Below are 15,852 nucleotides of genomic sequence, written 5' to 3'. Positions count from 1 at the left end.
GAACCCAGCCAGTGGTGTGGCGGCGTATGAGAATCCTACATGTTTCGCCAACATTGGCTTCCTCAGGGATAGTTGGTTATACCTGTGTAATTTTCCTGAATCAAGTAGCCACAGAGGATGCACCCGTGCAGTCCCCCAGGGTGAACTCGGGGCTCCATGTAGCAAGTATGCGGCTGCAGGGGGCAATTTAATAAAAACAACAATGAGAGATATGCAGGGGTGCCCAGTACCACTGGCTGGGTTCCTGTTATATCACTGCATATTGATGGTTTTGTACCTTTTCAGTGTTTGTTCACACCCTTGTTAAATGTATTTATTGTAGATTCTCCTTTTATTTGTACATCAATAAAATATACTTTTTATAGTTCTGTATTCTAATAACTTATTCTGGGCACTGTTATAATCCCCTTACTCTCTCCTTACCATGATTATATAATGAATTTATTAAAACAAAATGTATAAAAGACGTCACAGTATCATCATACAGTAACCATAATATGAGTTACCAGCAGTGACTTCTTGCTCTACATGTTTCGCCATGCAATGGGTTCCTCATACTCCCAACAAGCACTGCATAGCATGGTAACTATAGGTGAAAAACAATATATTAAAATCCATATTTAATAATCGGCACAATATTTTTAACCAAAAATAGAATTTTCTCGCAAATACAGTTAGACCAAGAGTGCCCCCCGTTGTGTCCCCACCTGAACTGTGGAACATGTCCTATCCATGAAGGTCGCGACCCTGATGTCTTGAGGACATTGAAAAGTTGCGGAGAAATCTGGTGTATCACGGAGGACATACAGGCCTCATGAGGCAGAGTGTTATCTGGAAAAAGGGATACATTGTGAGCTCAAAAAATCAACAGAAAAGTCTTCCTTTTTTTCTTTTTTTTTTTTTTTTTTTTTTTTTTTACCTTTTACAGATTTGAAGCATCACATATCGCCTTGCCCTCGACTCCGCCACTGCCATATCTGCAGAAAAAGGGGATCCTTTTATGTCACCTCACCGGCGTTCAATGGTGCCAATGAGGCGCAGATGACGAGAAATCACCACCGCGCATGTGCGAGTGGTGCCGAAAGTGACCTAACATGCAAGCAAGACTATCACTCAGCACCATGATGCGGCGCCGCAAATTATGTCACGTGCAAGCGCGACATCCACACGACGCCCTGTTGGAAAATCTTCCTACAACTGAGTGCAACCTCTGGCTATTAAAGCCAATGGACATCAAGTTTATGGGACGCAATGAGCAAGTGGCTAATTGTGCTAGCTCCCAAACACATATTAGGGAATCCCCCCTATATGGTTGGTGTCTGAATGATGGGCGTCTGAATGATCATCTGGCTCCATTTCAATGTACTTGAGGGTAATTAAATCTAATCAAATATTGCCATAGATGGCCAGCCATAGGAAAAAAGGAAAATCCCAGGCCTGTAAAATATAACTTAATTCAAAAAATAAATATTTCACTTCCGTAGAAGGGAAAAGACATGTAAAATACCCAGTTCGGGGGGAACAGAGAACCTCTCAGGCCAAGCTTGAAGCGAGTTAAGAAACGTAATATACACTTGGATACAAAAACAAACATTAAGTAGTTGTGATCCTACACGGTGGACTACACCCAAGAGCATTGCTCGTAAAACCACAGGGACTAGGCCCTGTAGTAATTTTAATTTTTGTAGGTACCTGTTAAGTGCTTTGCAGATACTGCTGCCCAATGGAGAGCAATATATAGTGCCAGTCCATAAAGATATATATGTATAAAATATGTGAATCGTGTAATCCCATACATCAAAAACAATCCTGTGTATATCGACCTTTGCTCGCCATGGTGCCCTTCACCCCACCTAAGATGTCTTCTCACCTGCTTGGATGGACCCCACTACCTAAAGGAGGCCAGTATGTAACTTTGCTGTGTAAAAGTGGCACTGCTTCCACTGACCGATCAAATCCAGTCCACAGTTCTCAGCATAGTGTCATACAGTGAGTGGAAAAATATTTAATCCCCGTACTGCTTTTGTACATTTGCCCACTGACGACAAAAATGATCAGTCTATAATTTTTTATGGTAGGTTTATTTTAACAGTGAGAGACAGAATAACACAAAATAAATCCAGAAATCCGCATTTCAAAAAGTATAAAGATGATTTTACATTTTAGGCTGCATTCACACCTGAGCGTTTAGTTTTCAGGCAGAAAGTCGTGGGGGTTTTTTGCCGCGATTTTGTAAAGGTCAAAGGGTCGCAATGTAAAAAGCAGAAAAATGCCTGTAATCTGCCCAAAAAGAAGCTCCTGTACTATTTTGAGCTTCAGGCGACAAAACTCAGATATGCACAGGTGTCATTGAAATGAATGGGATTTTGCTTGTTGGGCGTTTTTTTTACGAGTTGAAAATGCTCAGGTGTGAATGCAGCCTAAATTAATGAAATAAGCATTTGACCCCTTTGCAAAATATGACTTGGTGGCAAAACCCTTGTTGGCAATAAGAGGTCAGATATTTCTTGTAGTTGGCCACCAGGTTTGCACACATCTCAGGAGGGATTTTGTCCCGCTCCTCTTTGCACATTCTCTCCAAGTCATTAAAGTGGATGTAAACCCGAAATTTTTTTTTTTATGTCATAATATAGAGTATAAGCTTTCCTATCATTTGAGCCCAGTCTTGCCACACAGAGTTAATCCATCTCTGAGCAATCCTCTTTTATTGTTCAGTGAGATAAATCTTGACAAACTGAGAAAAACTTTGTCAAATACTCCCCCTTGCTGTGAGTGACGGGTGATTTACATATCTCCTGCGCTAGCCTAAGACACATGCATTATTTTTTTAATTCCCTCCCACTCCTTTCTTCTGCTGCTCTGCCAGGATTGGCTGTTCCACACCTCAGCATAATTGGGCATGCTGAAGTCACGTGGTTACTTTCCTGTCTTTTCACTGGATGTTAGAGATCATAGCAGAAGTTCAGTGTAAGAAATACACAGGAGAAAAAATGCATGTTGACAAGGAGTGTAGAGGTGGGCGGGGAGTCTGACATCACGACTCCACCCACCGAGCTCCAGACAACAGACCCACCCACAGAATCTGCAGTTTTTCAGTTCTCATAACAGACAAAGGGGAGACATTTGACAGGTAAAGATACATGCAGGAGGCATGTATATCCTTATAGATAACCCCTATGGCAGTAGTTTAGAAAGCATGACATTGGGTTTACATCCACTTTAAGGTTTCGAGGCTGACACTCGAACCTTCAGCTCCCTCCACATATTTTCCATGGGATTAAGGTCTGGAGACTGGCTAGGCCACTCCAGGACATTTAGGACCTTCTTGAACCACTCCTTTTTGTTACCTTGGCCATGTGTTTTGGGTCCTTGTAATGCTGGAATGCCCAGCCACGACCCTTTGATGCTGTTGTCCTTCCCCTTAGCAGAAAACACCCCCAAATCATGTTTCCACCTCCATGTTTGATGGTGGGGATGGTTTTCTTGGGGTCGTAGGCAGCATTCCTCCTCTAAACACGGCAAGTTGAGGTGATGCCAAAGAGCTTGATTTTGGTCTCCTCTGACCACAACACTTTCACCCAGTTCTCTTCTGAATCATTCAGATGTTCATTCGCAAACTTCAGCCTGGTCCCAGCTGCCTTGAGATCATTGACCAGATTCTTTTGTGTACTTCTGGGCTGATTCTTCACCGTTCCCATGATCATTGAAACTCCACGAGGTGAGATCTTGCATGGAGCCCCAGACCGAGGGCGAGTGACCGTTATTTTGTGTTTCTTTCATTTGCGAACAGTCGCGCCAACTGTTGTCACCCTCTCACCAAGCTGCTTGGAGATGGTCTTGTAGCCCATTCCAGCCTTGTGTAGGTCTACAATCTTGTTCCTGACATGCTTGGACAGCTCTTTGGTCTTGGCCATGGTGGAGAGATTGGAATCTGATTGCTTCTGTGGACAGGTGTGGGGTTTTTTTTTATTATTTTTTTTTTTTTTACAGGTAACAAGCTGAGATTAGAGCACTCCCTTTTTAAGAGTGCTCCTAATCTCAATGCATTACCTGTATAGAAGACACCTGGGAGCCAGAAATATTGCTGATAGGGGATCATATACTTATACTTATTTCACTGATTAAAATGCATTTTGAAATGCGCTTTTCTGGATATTTTTGTTCGGTCTCGCTGTTAAAATTAAAACTACCATTAAAATTATAGAATGATCGTTTTTGTCAGTGAGCAAAGGTACAAAATCAGCAGGGGATCAAATGTGTTTATTTTTTTTATTTTTTCCCTCACTGTATATGTAAGAGGAAAGAACCATAGTGCAGGTCACTCGTACAACATATTTATTAAGAGTAAAAATACCACTCACAATTTAGAAGTCAAATACAGGCATATTTTCACTATGCTTGGCTCGCACAGCTCCACCTGGCTCTGTCCAGCATGAATACGTCACTGCCCACATCATAACCAATGGGCTTTCTCAGAGGTCTAGGCTCTACTTTTCATATTAACCAGGATGAAAGGGTAAGACCTTTGTTCATACAGTGCCTGAAGGTACAAAGAATTCAAAGAATTGGGGACATTTCCCTGTCACGTTTTTTGATCTGCGTCATTCCAGCATTTTGTAAAAAAGGGATTGGTCCTTGTAGAAAAATATTATTTGCAATTTTTAGAGTCCATGGCCTTCATTTCTTCCTTCTCCTTTTTTTTTTTTTTTTTTTCCCAAGAAATCTGATGGGGTTAGAAATGGCAAAACAGCTCTGTGGGGGCATACCCTTATTTCTGATACTTCCCCTAATAATGAAGTGGATAGAATCTCCTGCTATTTAGACCATGCTGTAGCTTCAGACATGCATTTTATTAATGAATGTTGTAGACCTCCCTCTTGTAGTCCTGTCAGGAGATTTTAAATATATCTACTTCCCTCTAATTAATTTTTAAATGCTTTTGTAATTAAAAATGCATAGTGTCCACAGGGCAAAGCAGGATCAGTGTTGTCTGGTAACAACACAAATTAATGGTTCCTTAAGGCTTTAAGAGTAGAACAATACTGTGTGGTATAATGGTAATGTAGCTTTCATTTAAGATGTTTGCAGCTTAATCAGGAATGATTTTGATAAACCAGTTCCATATTTTACACAAATACAATAAATACTCGAGGCATATTTTCTTAATTATTTGTGCTCATTATCTTTTCAGGTTTGACATCATTGGGTTGTCTCCAGATGCTCAGGAGGATGATGCTGGCATTAAGCAGGCTTCAGAGAACAGTATGGCTTTCTTACTTATTTTACTGCTTTCTTAGACACGCTTTGTAGGCATTCTTTATACAGAGTTCATCTTCTACATATATTTCACAATAGTTCACTTAGAAATTAGTTAAAGGCATCCTTTTAGTTCAGTGCTTGACAAGACTTTGAATCAATGTGTAATTTCATATAGAGTATGATTATGAAACGACTAATGCAAGGTTGAGGAAGAAACTGTAGCTGCTTGGCGGCTAATACCACTATGAAAAATCATTAGCCACAAAGACACATGAATGTTGCGTCACTCTATAACCAATATTTTTTTTTTCTTTCCAGTTAAAGCTCTTATAGACCAAGAAGTAAAGAATGGTATACCCTCAAATAGAATCATTTTAGGAGGATTTTCTCAGGTAAGTCAGACCTGTTAGAAAGTCCTTTCAAACTGTTGAGTGCTGTAAATCTGTTTTTTCTCTGTACATTTTTAACACCCACAGCCTATTACTCTATTACTGCTTAAAGCTATATAAGAAGTCTAGTAGTGCAGTAGCCTGATTAGCTTCATGATTCGTAACTTGAAATCAAGCAGGTTAGCGAGTGACAAAAGTACAAGTTGCGCTCTGTTATGCATTTACATGTAGTGGTGGCCATACAATGACAGAATATGGCACCCAGCTGGGTTGTCTTTTTATTGCTAAGCTTTGGGCATGGCTAAAGCAGGGTTTATAAACATAGCTATGGCTATTGTTCTAGTAATAAACAACATTTGTAATGTAGAATTTGTTTGTGTTAACAGACTTTTTACCCTTTCAGGGAGGAGCTCTGTCATTGTACACTGCTCTAACAATGAGTCAGAAATTAGCTGGTGTTGTTGCCCTGAGCTGTTGGCTTCCATTAAGAACCTCTTTTCCCCAGGTAATGTAGAAAGTCACTCAAGTGATTGTGCTGGCTGTACATGGAAAAATAAACGATAGGCTATAGATTCTGTTGATTCAGGTTTGTTTTCAAGCAAAATAATCATTAAAAACAAAGTATTTTGAATACAATTTTTTTTTCAGGGCTGTTTCAGGCTGTTTCTTTTCAGTAGGAATAATTTATTGTCTATTTGGTGCAATAGACCTCCAAAAACTTGGGATTCTTTCATTGAAACTGTTATATTAAATGAACTTATTGTATTACCATTTTATGTATTGTCATGTCAGGCTGGCTTTTTAATTCCCATACAAGTCTATAGCAATGCAAAATCCACTTAAAGCGGAGTTCCACACAAAAATGGAACTTCCGCTTTTCGGAAACCCCCCCCCCCCCCCCCCCCCCCCCTCCGGTGTCGCATTTGGCACCTTTCAGAGGGGAGGGGGGTGCAGATACCTGTCAAAGACAGGTATTTGCACCTACTTCCGACATAGACTCCCATGGGAGTCTATGCTTCTTCCTGTCCCGACCGCGCTGTCTGCTGGGAACACACAGCTCCCAGCAGAGAGCGGGGACCACTAGGGACGCGCAGCGCGACTCGCGCATGCATAGTAGGGAACCGGGAAGTGAAGCCGCAACGCTTCACTTCCTGATTCCCTCACCTAGGATGGCGGCGGCAGCTGCCGAGAACCGAGCGGGTTCTCGGCGTCCCCTGCCGACATCGCTGGACCCCGGGACAGGTAAGTGGCCATGTATTAAAAGTCAGCAGCTGCAGTATTTGTAGCTGCTGGCTTTTAATATATTTTTTTTTTTTTTTTTTGGCGGTGTGGGTGAACCCCCGCTTTAAAGCAGAGTTCTACCCAAAAATGGAACTTCCGCTTAATTGCTTCCTCCCCCGTCACCTTTGATAGACAGAACAGTTGTCCAATGCCAACCCAGGAGACAAGACTTCCTATTACAGAGAAATACTACTACTACAGCAGATTCTCCTGTATGTAATCTGACGGCACTTGTCCTGTCCCCTCCAAGGCTGCCAGAACTGAACGATAAATACGGTATCTATCTTTTGTGGCCCCCCCACAACGGCGCTCGGGGATTCGTTGGGTTCCACAAAAGAGAATATAAATACACACACACTTGTGCTCATAAGTTTACATACCCTGGCAGAATTTATGATTTCTTGTCCATTTTTCAGAGAATATGAATGATAACAAAACTTTTCTTTCACTCATGGTTAGTGTTTGGCTGAAGCCATTTATTAATCAATTGTGTTTTTCTAACTACCCAAATGACCCTGATTAAAAGTTTACATACCTTGGTGATTTTGGCCTGATAACATGCACACAAGTTGACACAAAGGGTTTTGAATGGCTATTAAAGGTAACCATCCTCACCTGTGATCTGTTTGCTTGTAATTTTAGTGTGTGTGTGTGTGTGTGTAAAGGGTCAATGAGTTTCTGGACTCCTGACAGACCCTTGCATCTTTCATTCAGTGCTGCACTGACGTTTCTGGATTCTGAGTCATGGGGAAAGCAAAATGATTGTCAAAGGATCTGTGGGAAAAGGTAGTTAAACTGTATAAAATAGTAAAGGGATATAAAAAATTGAGAATGCTAATCAGCAGTGTTCAAACGCTAATCAAAAATGAAAAATGAGGGGTTCTGTTGAAACCAAACCATGGTAAGGTAGACCAACTAAAATTTCAGCCACAACTACCAGGAAAATTGTTCGAGATGCAAAGAAAAACCCACAAACAACTTCAGATCAAATACAGGACTCTCTGAAAACAAGATGCACAATAAGGAGACACTTGAAGAAAGATGGGCTGCAGGGTCGAGTCGCCAGAAGAAAGCAATTACTACGCAAATGCCACAAAGTATCCCGCTTACAATACACCAAACAGCACAGAGACCAGCCTCAAACCTTCTGGCACAAAGTCATTTGGAGTGATGAGACCAAAATTGAGCCTTTTGGCCACGACCATAAACATTACATTTGGAGAGGAGTCAACAAGGCTTATGATGAAAGGTACACCATTCCTACTGTGAAACACGGAGGTGGATCGCTGATGTTTTGGGGATTTGTGAGCTACAAAGGTACAGGAATTTTGGTCAAAATTGATGGCAAGATGAATGCAGTATGTTTATCAAAAAATACTGGAGGAACATTTGCATTAATCAGCCAGGAAGCTGTGCATGGGACGTACTTGTGTTTTGGTACATTGTCATGTTGAAATGTCCAAGGCCAAGTCGACCTGTCATTGGCTAAAGCAGAATAAAGTGAAGGTTCTGAAGTGGCCATCTGTTTCCTGACTTCAATATCATTGAGCCACTCTGAGGAGATCTCAAATGTGCAGTTCATGCAAAGAATTTCCAGGAACTGGAGGCTTTTTGCCAAGAGGAATGGGCAGCTTTACCATCTGAGAAGGGTAAAGGGATTCATCCACAAATGACTTCAAGCTGTCATTGATGTTAAAGGGGGCAATACACAGTATTAAGAACTGGGGTATGTAAACTTTTTTTGATCAGGGTCATTTGGGTAGTTTCTGTTGTGATTATGATTTAAAAAGTGTAAATGCAGTTGATAATAAAAATGGCTTCAGCCAAACACTAACCATGAGTGAAAAAAGTTTTTGTTCATATTCTCTGAAAAATGGTCAAGAAATCATAACTTCTGCCAGGGCATGTAAACGTATAGCTGTGTGTGTGTGTGTGTGTGTGTGTGTGTGTGTGTGTATATGTGTGTGGCTATAGATGGATGGATGGACAGATAGATCTATCTCTTTCTCCAAATTACCAGTGGGGCCGTATTAAACATGGGCCGCAATTGGTCCGGGGGCTGGACTTTGGACATGTCTGCCTTACCTGGAATGGCGGCAGGTGCACCCAACAGTCGATCCAAAGATCGGCTGGGGTCCTGACCACGCGGGCTTCCTGGACAGACAAGTGTCCATATAGTAAAAGTCAGCAGCTACAGTATTTGATGCTGCTGACTTTTTTTTTTTTTCCCCCAAGGTGGAACTCCGCTTTAAGGCTACATGCCCAATTGCCCATGGACGTTTTAAAAAACGCTCTGAAAAGCCAGTGCAGAAGCCAGGAAAAAAAGCGACGTTAAACACGCAATTTTATCCGCGTTTTGCATTGAATTCAGTGCACGTTACTCCGCGCTGACTTTCAGCCACGTTTCTCTGTCTCTTCAAAATAAATGATTCCCTATGGGAGCCCATTTGAATAGAGGTTGCACCAGAAGTCGGATCAAGAGGATCCGACTTGCGGTGCTACTTGTGTGCTGAGAATCTTAAGGGGGGGAACCCAACGAAAATTTTTTAAAAAATTTGCGTGAGGTTCCCCCAAAGATGATACCAGACCCTTTGGTCTGGTATGAATCTGAAGGGGTCCCCCCAAGATCCATACCAGACCCTTACCCAAGCACGCAGCCCGGCAGGTCAGGAAAGCACCAAAGCACCTTGTCCCCATGTTGATGAGGACAAGGGCCTCTTCCCGACAACCCCGGCCATTGGTTGTCGGGGTCTGCGGGGGGCTTATCGGAATCTGGGAGCCTTTTAATAAGGGCGCCCCCAGATCCTGGCCCCCCTACCCATTCACCTGGGGAAAAGTGTCCAAAAAAAAAAAAACACTACACAGGTTTTAAAAGTTAATTTTATTAGGCAGCTCTGGGGTTCTCTTCCGACTTCTCTGCTCTCTCTGGCTTCTCCCGCTGTCCGGTGTCTTCTGCTGGGCTCCTCCGCTATCTTCTTCTGCTCTTTTGCTAGCGGTTGCCCGGTCTTTTCCATTGTCTTCTTCCCTCTTCTCTTCTTCCGATGTTGACTCGACGTCCTCTCCCACTGTAATGCCGTGTGCAACGACTTATATAGGCATGAGGCAGGGTCAACGCGTGATGTCATCCGGCGACCCCGCCCCTTATGTCAGTCCTATCATACCCGGGCACTGTGATGTCATGAGGGGCGGGGTCACCGGTTGACCCCGCCATATGCCTATATAAGTCGTTGCACACCGCGCACACAGCATTGCAGCAGGAGAGCGCGTCAAGTCAACATTGGAAGAATACAACGAAAAAGACCGGGCAACTGCTAGCAAAAGAGTAGAAGATAGCGGAGGAGCACTGCAGAAGACACCAGACAGCGGGAGAAGAAGCCGGAGAGAGCGGAGAAGTCAGAAGAGACCCCCGGAGCTGCCTAATTACTTATAAAACCTGTGTAGTGTGTGTTTATTTTTTTTTACTTTTTTTTTTTTTTTTTTTTCCCCCAGGTGAATGGGTGGGGGTACGGTGTACCCCATACTCATTCACATAGGATGGGGGGCCGGGATCTGGGGGCCCCCTTATTAAAGGGGTATGGATCTTTGGGGGGGGGGGCCGATACATTGACAGATCTGTAGGAGACCTGCTTGGCACCAGTGATTTGCTGATCGCTGGTAGAATGCTTTACAGACTCCTGCAACAAAAAAATAATAAATGCACATTACACATTTTTTTGCAAAAAAAATAAAATTATTTTTTTTTTTAAAATAAGTGAACTTATCCTTTAGCCACTTCAGCCCCGGAAGGCTTTACCACCTTAATGACCAGGCCGTTTTTTTTAACACCGCACTGCATCGCTTTAATCTCAGTTTAGGCCAATATGTATTCTGCTACATATTTTTGGTTAAAAAAGAAATCACAATAAGCGTATATTGATTGCTTTGCACAAAAGTTATAGCGTCTACAAAATAGGAGATAGATTTATGGACTTTTATTTTTAATGTTTTTGCTGATAATGGCGGCCATCTGCGATATTTATTTATTTTTGGACTGCGACATTGCGGCAGACAAATCTGACCCTAAGTGACACTTTGTGGGGACCAGTGACATTATTACATTGATCAGTGCTATAAAAATGCACTGATCAATTTATAAATGACACTGGCAGGGAAGGGGTTAAGTGTGGGGGATGGGCTGCCTGGGACAACAAAGCTGTTAGTTTATCACTAGGAACAGCAGATCTCAGAGTTGTTCCCTGAAAGAACAAGGAGCCGCCTTGTTTACATATGCAGATCCCCATTTTGCCTTTCCTCACCGTGATCGCTGGTGGCCAGCGGACATCGAGTCCATGGGACCTGCGGCTACGCTCCCACCAACAGTTTGACATTCACGGACCAAAGAGAGCGCAGGAGAGCCGACCTGCTGCAGTGTGTGTGTGTGTGTGTGTGTATATATATATAATATATATATATATATATATATATAATGTGTGTGTATATATATGTATGTGTGTGTGTATGTATATGTATATATATGTATATGTATATATATATATATATATATATATATATATATATATATATATATATATATATATATATATATATATACTTATACTGTGGTTAAAGCAGGTCCGAAGGAGGTCGACTGCAGGTTTAATGTACCGGTCAATGAATGTTACAATGTATATTCTATTATTTTTAAATTGCCCTTTATGACCTCCTCAATAACCTTTTTTAGTAGCTCTTTTATTGCAACAATTATTTTTATAACAAAAGTGAGTAATATTCAAGAGATTTAGCTAAAATAAAACAAAGTAAGCATAAAAGGAAGCCACAAGAATGCAGCAGCCGTTCAAACATTTAAAAAGGTAATATTTATTTGGTTTACATTTTATTTATTTATTTTTCCTTTTGCAGGCTGCTGTTAATAGTGCCAACAAAGATATATGTGTTCTCCAGTGCCATGGAGAAAGTGATCCACTAGTTCCACTCATGTTCGGGTCTCTCACATCAGAAAAGCTAAAAGCTATAATAAATCCACCGAATGTTCATTTCAAGACCTACCCGGGTTTGGCACACAGCTCGTGCAACCAGGTGAAACACAATGTTTTCATTATTTTAATGACTCTGTACAGCAGCTTGTTTCATCACAATACATAGTGATTGTAGTGTTGGTATTCATTTTAAAATGTTTGATGCATTTTATTTACAGCGGTATGTGAAATGTACTTTATTTTCTCAATTTACAATTTTCTATGTGTAGAAGCAGAAAAAGTTATTTCCCATAAATGAATGTAAAGCAAGAGAAATGCATGAATTATCATTGCTGCAATGCTTCTGAAAATGCTAGGGGACTGGCTATTGTACTGACAATTTATTACTTTTGAGTCCCTGATCTGGAACCTGGATGCAGATAAGAGTGCAAAAAATGGTAGCCAGGCAACTAACATTTTCACAAATACCATACTTTTAACAGCCCTTCACCACTATTTCAAACTTCCTTTCCCTGGCAGCATGTTGAACAAGGGATGTGATTGTTAATAACGGAGCATGGAAGTTGTGATTGTGCAGGGGTGGGGAGGTGTTGGACAGCTGGATATAGACCACAGATCAGCAGTCCTGATCCTCGGTGTGCTGCCAGGGAAGGGGCATTTGGGATGGCGCACTGCTTTTTAAAATGGAAAGGACATTGGAAAACTAACTTTGTTTGCATCATTTTAACCTTTTTATATCCACTTGACCTCCGGAAGATTTGCGCCCCTACCCTTCCTGACTAGGCCATTTTTTGCGATATAGTGTTCTGACAAAATGTTGAACCTGGCAGAATGAGCAACCTGCGCCACTTACATTTTCTTTAAACCATCATGAATTGCAGATTTTGAGGAATTGCTGTTTATTTTCATAAATTGCTGTTTGGACACAACACCGGCAATCGAGTCCGGTGCATGATATGAGCGGAGATTGTTACTCTGCTCCAAAACTAACCAAGAAAATGTCCGCCTCCGAGGCAGCGACAACTTTGTCCTCGTTAGCTGCTGTGCTGTGACAACAGCAAAATCTTCCTGTACCAGACTGTATTTGGTAGCTGGTGTTGTGTCCAAACACCAATTCGTCCAAATCGGTAATTACGGATTGTTTAAAGAAAACGGAAGTGACGTGGTTCGATTTTCTGGCGAGTCGCCTATTTTGTCAGGACAACTGCACTGCGCTACTTTACAGGGGTGGGCGGACCTCCGCTTTAAACATTTAAAAGCCAGCCGCTATACATAATGCAGCTATTGACTTTTAAGAATAGGACACTTGCGTGTCCTGGAGTCCAGCGATGTCAGCACCGCAGCTGATGTTTCCATCAGGTGTTGCCGCCACCATTGTCGGTAAGGGAACCCGGAAGTGCAGCATTATGGCTTCACGCCGGGACCCTACTGCGCATGCGCGAGGCACCGCTGAGCTTTTCTACTGGCGGTGATGGGGGAAGGAGGCTGGGGGAGCCGAGCTGCTGACCGGTCTCCAGAGTAGCCCTGGCTGCCAGGTAAACGAAAGATGCCAAATGCATCGGAGGGGGTGGAGACAAATGAGCGTAAGTTCCACTTTTGGATGGAACTCCGCTTTAACTGACAATTGCGTGGTCGTGCAACACTGTACCCAAATTTATGTCCCCTTTTCCCACACATAGAAAATGTATTTATTTTTATACTTTCTGCTATAAAACCTATCTAATAAATGTAAAAAATTGAATTTCTTAATCAATTTCCGCCAATATGTATTCTACATATTTTTGGTTAAAAAAAAAAAAAAAAAAAATCCCTCCTGATGAAAAAATGATTGGTTTGCGCAAAAGTTATCGTGTCTACAAACAATGATGTATTTTTATTTATTTTTACTAGTATTGGTGGCGATCAGCGACTTATAGCGGTACTACGTTATTGCGGCGGACATTCAGACACTAACTGCCACTTTTTGGGGACCAGTGATTCTAATACAGTGATCAGTGCTAAAAATATACACTGTCACTATACTAATGACACTGGCTGGGAAGGGGTTAAAGGGGAAGATCAAAGGGTTAACACTGTGCCTGACCAGTGTTATTCTAAACTGTGGTAGTTGCATTTACTAGGGTAAGACATGGATCCTAGTCCCATGGAATCCATGCCTTTCCTCCTGTCAGAACAGCAGTCTGCCTTGTTTGCACAGGCAGATTGTAGTTCTGTCTCTGTGGCTGATCGGCGGTTGCTGTCTGACATCGAGCCCGCGGTACCCACTGATCGGCTCCTGCTGTGTGTAATAGCAGCAGGAGCAAGCCGGTGCGCATTAGCGCTCCCTACCCTGGATCGTGTGTGTGTGTGTGTGTGTGTGTGTATATATATATATATATATATATATATATATATATATATATATATATATATATATATATATACACACACATTTATTACACACACACACTGGGGACGGAAAGTATTCAGACCCCCTTTAAATTTTTCACTCTTTGTTATATTGCCATTTGCTATAATCATTTAAGTTCATTTTTTTTGATCATTAATGTACACACAGCACCCCATATTGACAGAAAAACACAGAATTGTTGACATTTTTGCAGATTTATTAAACAAGAAAAACTGAAATATCACATGGTCCTAAGTATTCAGACCCTTTGCTGTGACTCATATATTTAACTCAGGTGCTGTCCATATCTTCTGATCATCCTTGAGATGGTTCTACACCTTCATTTGAGTCCAGGTGTGTTTGATTATACTGATTGGACTTGATTAGGAAAGCCACACACCTGTCTATATAAGACCTTACAGCTCACAGTGCATGTCAGAGCAAATGAGAATCATGAGGTCAAAGGAACTGCCTGAAGAGCTTAGAGACAGAACTGTGGCAAGGCACAGATCTGGCCAAGGTTACAAAAACATTTCTGCTGTACTTAAGATTCCTAAGAGCACAGTGGCCTCCATAATCCTTAATGGAAGACATTTTGGACGACCATAATCCTTCCTAGAGCTGGCCGTCCGGCCAAACTGAGCTATTGGGGGAGAAGAGCCTTGGTGAGAGAGGTAAAGAAAAACCAAAAGATCACTGTGGCTGAGCTCCAGTGATGCAGTCGGGAGATGGGAGAAAGTTGTAGAAAGTCAACCATCACTGCAGCCCTCCACCAGTTGGGGCTTTATGGCAGAGTGGCCCGACCGAAGCCTCTCCTCAGTGCAAGACACATGAAAGCCTGCATGGAGTTTGCTAAAAAAACACCTGAAGGACTCCAATATGGTGAGAAATAAGATTCTTTGGTCTGAAGAGACCAAGATAGACCTTTTTGGCCTTAATTCTAAGCACACAGCTAAAATAACGAAGGGGTTGCTTCACAACAACTCCATGACTGTTCTTGAATGGCCCAGCCAGAGCCCTGACTTACACCCAATTGAGCATCTCTGGAGAGACCTAAAAATGGCTGTCCACCAATGTTTACCATCCAACCTGACAGAACTGGAGAGGATCTGCAAGGAGGAATGGCAGAGGATCCGCAAATCCAGGTGTGAAAAACTTGTTGCATCTTTCCCAAAAAGACTCATGGCTGTATTAGATCAAAAGCGTGCTTCTACTAAATACTGAGCAAAGGGTCTGAATACATAGGACCATGTGATATTTCAGTTTTGTTTTTGTTTTTTTGTTTTTTTTTTAACAAATCTGCAAAAATGTCAACAATTCTGTGTTTTTCTGTCAATATGGGGTGCTGTGTGTACATTAATGAGGAAAAAAATGAACTTAAATGATTTTAGCAAATGGCTGCAATATAACAAAGAGCGAAAAATTTAAGGGGGTCTGAATACTTTCCGTCCCCACTGTAAAATATATATATATATATCTCAAAGGCCAGTATGGTGGCCTGAAATTATGGGAGGAGCCAGGGGGGCATTTAAGCATACCACCCACAGTGGTCTTTATC

At 41.9% G+C, this 15,852-nt stretch overlaps 1 protein-coding gene across 1 annotated transcript in view; it reads left to right on the top strand.

Annotated features, from left to right (window-relative positions):
- The window catches only part of LYPLA1 (lysophospholipase 1), a 45,005-nt gene that overhangs the window by 20,169 nt on the left and 8,984 nt on the right, over window positions 1-15,852 (top strand). The window contains exons 5-8 of the mRNA XM_073631606.1: window positions 5,192-5,262; window positions 5,578-5,651; window positions 6,052-6,153; window positions 11,829-12,005. Coding sequence (XP_073487707.1) covers window positions 5,192-5,262; window positions 5,578-5,651; window positions 6,052-6,153; window positions 11,829-12,005 — 424 coding nt within the window. The remainder of the gene's footprint in view (window positions 1-5,191; window positions 5,263-5,577; window positions 5,652-6,051; window positions 6,154-11,828; window positions 12,006-15,852) is intronic.

The sequence above is a fragment of the Aquarana catesbeiana genome, linkage group LG05 (assembly GCF_042186555.1).
Source record: "Aquarana catesbeiana isolate 2022-GZ linkage group LG05, ASM4218655v1, whole genome shotgun sequence".
NCBI lineage: Eukaryota > Metazoa > Chordata > Amphibia > Anura > Ranidae > Aquarana > Aquarana catesbeiana.
This window is presented reverse-complemented; position numbering and strand designations above follow the sequence as displayed.